The sequence below is a fragment of the Camelina sativa genome, chromosome 7 (genome assembly GCF_000633955.1).
Source record: "Camelina sativa cultivar DH55 chromosome 7, Cs, whole genome shotgun sequence".
In the NCBI taxonomy this organism is placed as follows: domain Eukaryota; kingdom Viridiplantae; phylum Streptophyta; class Magnoliopsida; order Brassicales; family Brassicaceae; genus Camelina; species Camelina sativa.
In genome coordinates this window covers 16,163,115-16,171,857 of record NC_025691.1, presented here as the reverse complement: position 1 = coordinate 16,171,857, position 8,743 = coordinate 16,163,115, and the positions used below count along the sequence as shown (strand labels likewise).

The window sequence follows — 8,743 nt, the reverse complement described above, 5'->3', positions numbered from 1 at the left end:
ACTTAAAGAAGTATTATAGTATTTCCATCCTACAATCAAATTTATATTAAACTTCGAAAATTTCCACAAACTATTTGGGATCCTATAGGTTGTTCTCTTGCTACAATTATGTACATTCATTCCAAAATTAAAGTTGATAAACTTCATCAGATTACGACGAACCGTGTATCTGAATAAAATAGTTCTGATGTTCACTACATGTTATCGTATAGTTAATACACATGGGAATGCATTGCATTCCGTTTGTGTAGTTGATTATACATTTTAGATTTTGTGTAGCTGATTATTTTTTTCCTTGTTCAAAATAACAAATTTTAAAAATCATAATAATTTGTTTCTAATATAATTTGATTGGTTATTTGACCTAATAAGATAATTATTTGTCATTGCTCTTTAAAGCACAAGGAATGTTACTATATAAATAGGCATAGAGACATCCGTGGATTATCACTTACTCTCATCACAAACAAAACAAAAGCATCAAACAAGAGAAGATCGAATAAAGAAGAGAGACATCATGACTACTACTCCAGATTGGATCATGATTGGAGGAGATGGTCCTGAGAGTTACAACCAACAGTCTTCCTATCAGGTTTTAATTATTGTATTCCTTGTTAGCCAGGTTCTGAAATCCTAAGATGTATGTATGTAACAGTGTCCTTTAATTATATACAGAGAGCGTTACTGGAGGCAGCAAAGGACAAGATGACCGAGGCGATCTCAGTGAACCTCAACCTCGACTTGATTTCGAACCGGTTCAGTGTAGTAGATTTCGGGTGTGCGAGTGGACCGAACACTTTTGTTGCACTCCAAAACATAATAGATGCAGTTGAAGACAAATACCGTAGAGAAACCGGACAAAACCCGGCGGATGACATTGAGTTCCAAGTCCTGTTCAATGACTTTACCCTCAACGATTTCAACACACTCTTCCAGACACTTCCTCCGGGGAGAAGATACTACAGCGCCGGAGTTCCTGGTTCCTTCTTCGAACGTGTTCTTCCTAAGGAAAGTTTCCACATCGGAGTCATGAGTTACGCATTCCATTTCACCTCCAAGATCCCCAAAGGGATCATGGACCATGACTCTCCCCTATGGAACAAAGACATGCAGTGCACCGGGTTCAACCATGCGGTCAAGAAAGCGTATCTTGATCAATACTCTATCGACACCAAGAAACTATTGGATGCCAGAGCTGAAGAGCTCGTGCCCGGGGGTTTGATGTTGCTTCTAGGCTCGTGTCTAAGAGACGGAGTTAAGATGTCCGAGACCCCTAAAGGAACAGTAATGGATTTTATTGGAGAATCTCTAAGTGATCTTGCTAAACAGGTACATAAAATATTTTATCCTCAAAGTATTACGTATAATTACATAAGAACTTAACTAACATTATTAGTACTATACTGCTATCTTTATAAGTATTAACTAACATTATCTTCTTCTTTTTTAAAAAAATTTGCTTTTTATTTGAAAAAGGGTGTCACCGAGCAAGAAAAGGTGGATACTTTCAAAACCTCAATTTACTTTGCGGAACAATGCGAGATAAGGCAAATCATTGAGGAGAATGGGAAGTTCACAATCGAGGCTTTTGAGGATATCATTCACTCTAAGAATGAGTTTCCGCTAGACCCCAAGATATTGGCCATATCCTTCAAGGCCTTCTATGGTGCATTTATTGCCGCACATTTTGGGACCGAGGTCATGAGGAAAGCCTTTGAGCTTGTCGAGGTCAAGGCACGCGAAGAGATTTCTCGTCTCCAGAATGCCAAACCTGGAATGCAGTACCTGATTGTGCTTCGCAAGAACTGATCCATTATCCAAATATATTGTTAATGTGTTTTACTCCATTGTTGCTTCATCTTGTGCTCTCGATCTCATGGTGATTTGTCGTCTTATTTTATTTTTGTCTTTCTTGCGGTATATTTTATCGTTTTATCGTCTCAACAAATTAATAAAAAAGTCACTTTGCGATTAAAATGTCATACGATTATAATAATTAGTGTTGTTGATAAATGATATGAATCGATCGGAAAACGTTATTCCAGGTACCATGTGTCATATATCGGATCCTATACATACAAAGTCTCAAATTTAAGATTTTTACATTTATATTTACATAAATATATTTTAATTGAAATAATAAAATTTGTTAAGTGCACTATTAAATTTTCTTAAACAGTTTTAAATATTTTTATACTAAATTATCGATAAAATCAACGAAAATACAATTATCTTTTTTTACGAAATATAATATCAGTATAAGTGTGTGACCAATCTCTTTGAGTAGATTACTGGTAAATATAATTTCATATATTGTTACACTAGATTATGCATGGATAGTTGGATACAAGTTAACATTTGGTACATGATGATTAATCTCTTTGTGAATCTCTTCCTCATAGGTATGTTATTTTATATATAACTTGCTCATTACTTAACATAATAAAGGGAACTTTTCTTTAATTTGGTCGTTGATTAAAGAATTAGTCAACTAATATTTTCTTTAAATGTGAAAACTACAGTCTAATGGTTTTAGTTTACAGCATTTTAGAGTCGAATTCATAGGGAAGAGATCTAATTATTAAGCACTTGAAATGTACAAATTTCCCTAACCTAAGAAAACATAGTAGAGGTTTTAATCTAACAACCTAAGTGAAATGAAAAGAAAGGCAATTGACCCATTCAAATTAGTGAGGACCTCACTCTGAGGTAGGCAAACACCAATAAAAGCCATGAAAATCCAAAGAATTGTCACTAATCCTCAAAGATTCATGTAAGAAGAAGAGTAGAGGAAATATATAAGAAATGAAATCTAGAGAAATACTTATCAGAACTACAAGATTCCAAATTTAATAACAAATAAAAAAAACCTAGGCTTAAGAAAAAAATAGGTTTAAAACATTATACAGGAAAAAAAAACAAACCCAGTCAACCCGAGACAAACTAGCTTTGACCTGAATTGTTATTGGATAACAAGAAACTAGCTTCGTGATCCCTCCGCATGAAGCCGCTGCAATCCATCGACGTCACGACCCTGCTACATGATGTCGCTCGCTGTGTCATCGCGAATTCACGATGTCGCCCACATGCACGAAAATGCTAGGATCTTTGTCCATGAGGTGAATTCGATATCTCCTCCAACCTCTTTACCACACCGCCGCAACAAGCCGCCACAGCTCACCGGTCAATTTCTCATCCTTAGGCTACATCTCCTTCTTCATTTCATCTCCCTAGTTGATCCAAATGACTTCAAAATTAATCTTATTTTCTTGCAAACACCACTTCAAAACCTACAAGAGATCAATGCACAAAACACCTAAACTTCTAAATGTGAAAGTAAATGCAAGACAAGAAACTAATGCCAAAGTGAGCTTAAAAATGCATGCATTAAACTAATGCATCAGTACGTCGTCTATTGCATTTATATTATGTTGAATGTTGAATTCAACTACCTGAAACATTGCGATTATAATGAACAATTACCAAGAACAATATATCTACGGGCTACGGTGTAGTTCGCTCCTCGTAATATTCAAACAAACATCTAATAGTTTTGCTTGTATGACATCTCCGTAATTGGCATGTTCTCAACACATGAGACTATAATGAATGGTTATGCCTATATCACTCATGACATACAATAAGTTTTGTATTATTAGATTGCAAAAAAAACTGTATTTACTGAAATTAGAAACTAAAACTAGTATAAGACTTGTTTTATTTACCATTGTGGTAAGAAGTTTCCTCGTATGGGAAGCTTAGAAACAAAATTATCACATTTCAAAATCACATTTGATTTTTTTTGTTTTTGAAAGTTTATAAATAATAATGGAATAAAAAAGCCTATATAACAATCACAACAGATATATATATATATATATATATATATATATATATATATATCAGCTGATTCCTTTAAAAACTTGTAATATGATCCTCATGTAGGAGTGGTACAATGAAATTGGGAGCATAATGGTATTTTACAAACAGATATTCATATGATATATATTCCTTTGCTAGTCGATCTGCGACCATGTTGCTTCTTCATGGTGTCCATTGGAAAGAAGGTAAGGTGAACTATTGTTTCCAATGATTGATTTCTCGCACCCACTTATGAAGTCTGAAGTTTTTCTTATCGCCACTCAGAAGCCGTTGCACCGTTTTATTATCTCCCTGAAAAAGAACTTTATTGTAGCCTCTACTTCACACATGTTGCATTGCCATGAAGAGGACCTGTAATTCTGCTTCTAGTGATCTTGTATAGTTTCTACCAATACTGATTGCTGCTTCTAAAAAGAAACCATTTTTATCATGCAAAATCCATGCTGCTTTTGATGGTCTTCCACCACTTAGTTGGCGACTCATAATTGCATTTGATGTAACCATCACTTGGTTTTTCCCAACCTGAGCGCTGTTATGTATTGTCAGTTGCAGAAGCATGATAGGAATCATTAGTAGACCTAATATCAACCCATTCGGTAGCTTCTGTGGTAGCGTTTTGAATATCTGCCAAAGACTTGTTTTCCCTTGATAGAAATGAATATTTCTACTTTTCCATATTCTCTATAAGATCCAGAGAGGCAGTTGTTTGTGCATAGCAGACAGGTTGGTGTTGCTATTGTATTACATTATCATCTTCAATATCTCTACAAATGGAATTGTTGAATCAAGGAGTCCATAGTGTGAAAATACTGTACCTCTCCAGATGTTATAGGCATGTGATGTGTCTGTATTTTATAGGTTTTAAAAATAGTTTTTGTATTTGTTTTGAGTCTTTTGTTAAGTCCAAATGTGCCTTTAGAGTCTTTTTAGTCTTGTGTGAGTCTTTACAGGTTCTAGGCTACTTTGGAAGGAAACTGAGTGTTTTGGGGATGAAGACAAGCATCTGAAGCCAATTTGGTGAGGACTGATCGGACTAGCAAGCAGATGGAGCAAACAGAGAAAAGCATCCTGGATCGGTCGATCTACATTCGGGATTGATCGATCCCGTACCCGAAGCAAACGTTTCCTTTTTTGTTTTAAACCGACTTTTAGGGTTTTATTTTATTATTTAAGCACGGGCTCGACCTTTAAAAAACAACTTTTATTCTACGCAGCTTTTGAGTACTTGTAAGCTTTGGGAGAAGATCTCTTATCCTTTCTAACTTTTTGGAGAAGAATTCTGAACCCTTTTATTTCTCTTTGCAATTCAAACATTTTTTCTTCATCTTTGATTTGATGTTCTTTGATTTCCATGTCTGAGTAGTTTTACTATTAGGTTTCGGGTTTCAAGAAGGGGTTTTATGATTCTCTAAACTTAGGTTGTTAGATTTGGGATTGATCTTTTGTGTTCTTCATCTATAGTTGTGCTTTATGATTGTAGGTTTAATTCATCTAGACATCAAAAGTGTTGTTGAATTGCTTGAAAAGAACATAGGTGAGGAAGGTGATCCTTAGCCAACGAAAGTTGAAGTTAAGGCACTTTGTGAACAGAATCAAACTTGAACTTATTGCTTGTTAGGATTGCTAGATTCAAACGACGGTTTAGAATTTAATCAATTCCTTGCATAGATAACAAACGCTGCGACAGTAGGTTAGTTTTACATTCATGATTTGAGTTCAAGAACGGTATCTAATGCTTTTCCAATCTATCAGCTAAATTCGAGATTGTAATCCCCTAATTGATTCCCTACGCCCAATATTCTTCCTTGATTGCAAAACTTTTATTTATTTTCTGTTTTTAATCGGTTACTTGAAACACAATCTTTCTTGCCTTAGCTATATTCAAATCTATACAATTTCATAGTGCATCGCTTGGTCTCTGTGGATTTGATCCTGAAGTGTTACAACGATACCACTAGATCGTGGTGGAGTACACATTGGGTTTAATTATACTTTGATCAGCATGTTGACAAGTGAAGAATAGATGATCAAGAGTTTCCTCAGCTGCATTACATCTGGAGGAGAGTGGATCTCTTAATATACCCATGTGATGTAATATCGATTTGATGCCAACGGTTTTTGTTATCAATCGCCAAAGGAAATGCCTTATTTTTTGTGTTGTTCTCACTCTCCATGCTACTTGTTTAAACCCTTGGGAACTGGGAGGAGGACTGAAACCAAGCATCTTGTCTTGTAAACGTGTATTCAACCAATATCCTAATTTAACAGTGTAGAACCCTGTATATGTATAATGTCATCCCAACAAATCTGGATTAAATTGACGACTTAACTTAATGTCTTTAATAAGGTTGATGTCCTCAGGGACAATGTACTCTTCCAGAAATTCTATATTCCAGGTCTTTGTGTATTCATTTATCAACTCTTTGACTGAAACTAAACCCGAGACTCTATTTCCAATAGCGGTTACAGCCCTTGGTGGATTTGATGGTATCCAAGGATTTAGCGATGTATTTGTGTCTGCTCCGTTACCAATTAAAAACCACATTCCTTTCCTTAGTAAATGAAACAACCCGACACGTTTTTTTTTAATATAATATATATAATTAACCATCCCATACTACTTAATTAAACCAACCAAACCACAATTCAACAGTAAACCAACAACAACCAATATGCACAGCGGAAACATACCAACAATACAAAACCCACATATCATTAACACCATATCATTCCTAACCATTCTAACCATCAACCTAGCATAACTCTATCCATGGTTCCCACATCAATATCATAACCAACAACACACAAACGAGACCCTAGATTATCCTCCTCCTCATCGCCTTGATTCCACATCACATACCTGTACACCACAAATAACAATTGAGATGCGTAAGTATTATCACAAATACTTAGTGAGGCAATCCTTCCATCTAACTGGGCTATACACACAAGTAACAGAGAAACCAATGTTTAACAAATAACAACCAAACACAAACAAACCAAGAAAAACAGACATCAGCCGCTGCTGACAGAAATGGGTGTCGACCGACACTACCTCAGTGTCGATCGACACTACTTCCTTGGTATCGACTGACACCTACTTGGTGTCGATCAACACCGACTCTGCAACTCGTTCTGCACGAAGCCGAAAGTCGAAGATCCACTTCCCAAATCCTGCAAATCATCCGAAACTCATATAAAACTCCTACAAACTCATAGAAACCAACATCCAACCACAAAGACACAAGAATACCACATAAACAGCCACAGAAACAAGCAAAACAAAGGATTCTCAGGCTTAGATCAGCCATGGTCATGCACTCACCTCTTTGCAGGAAGATTCTGATCAACAGCAACGAATCCCACACCTTAGGAAGCTCCTCCTTCGTCCTTAGCTCTAGATCTTCACACCACAGGAACAGATCTCCCAAAAACCACCAAGAAATCTCACAAATTCTCCCAAAACCTCAAGAACACTTCTTATCTCAAAAACAAAGGAAAACAGCGACAAAAGCACTTGCCAAAACCCTTCTCATCGACTTTTAATTTAAATAACCTGGTTCCATGGTTTTCCTTAAACCAAACCTACCCAAATCGACAATTAAAACACTCTCATCGACCCAGAAATTGCCGGTGTCGATCAACACTATCATGGTGTCAATCGACACCCATCCCCAAAATCCCCAATTTTGGTTCGCGGATGTTACAATTCTCCCCACCAACTAGGATTCGTCTTCGCATCCCGCAACACTGTCCATCTGTCAAGAACTACCTTGCAGCCGTCACCATGGCCCGCACATCCTCCGACCGGACTGAACATCATCAACAAGGCTTCCTGTGCAACTGCTACAACAGTCCGCACATCCATGTGACCCATCGGTATACATAACCCTAACCCCTCTGGTCAGTACCAAACAAACCCCACCGGTCAAACCAACCAGACTCTCCCAATCATCACAACTCTTCCCCCTCGGCCAGTATAAACATGACCCTCCCAGTCAACACACAAAAACCCCGAGGATGAACCCCCATCAACCCCGAGATCCGTATTCGATCACAACAGGAAATCCGAGATTGAACCCCCATCAATCTCCTAAACCTGCACCCGATCATAGCAGAAAATCTGAGATTGAACCCCCCGTCAATCCCCTAAATCCGCATCCGATCACAACAGGAAATCTGAGATTGAACCCCCATCAATCTCCTAAATCCACATCCGATCACAACAGAAAATCTGAGATTGAACCCCTATCAATCTCCTAAATCCGTATCCGGTCACACTGCTTATCTCCACGTCCTTGACACTTTTGCCACCAACTCACCTGCTCTTAGGTCACAACCTTCAAGCCATACTGATCTCACTCTCAGACCCCCCGTCTTTGAGTCATACCGTCTCACCCTCAGGTCGTCACCCTCAGGATCTCGGTACCAGGAGAACCCCATCTCCTCTGTCACCCTTAGGACCGTAATCCCTCGAGCTATCGGTATCTAGGGAACCCCCGTCCCCTCAGGAGAACCCCCATCTCCTCACGAGTTGTTCAGGACCCTCCGTCCCTATAACAAACGGTCATAACGTCTATAAGCATTTCTCTAATCGGGACCACCCCCCATGATCCGCGTAGAACATCTCAATGTCTTACCAACACCATATACTCTCCCTTAATATCACCTCTGCCTTGGCCACCCCCAGGCCTCACTCCAAAAACATCTCAAACACTTTGTTGCTCACACACACCCTTTCCAAAAATAAACAAGTTCCAACTTTTCATAAACCTTCTAGTTTTAGAAACTTTCTATTTTCTTTTTTGCAACACCACTTTCCATAAATAGCAAAGCTCTAACTCCTTTAACACTTTCCATT

At 37.8% G+C, this 8,743-nt stretch overlaps 1 protein-coding gene across 1 annotated transcript; it reads left to right on the top strand.

Annotated features, from left to right (window-relative positions):
• Positions 437–1,982, top strand: LOC104701257 (probable S-adenosylmethionine-dependent methyltransferase At5g38100). Its single transcript, XM_010416905.2, has 3 exons — positions 437–592; positions 676–1,329; positions 1,477–1,982. Exons 1-3 carry the CDS (start codon positions 518–520, stop codon positions 1,807–1,809), a joined length of 1,062 nt encoding a protein of 353 aa, XP_010415207.1. The 5' UTR covers positions 437–517; the 3' UTR covers positions 1,810–1,982.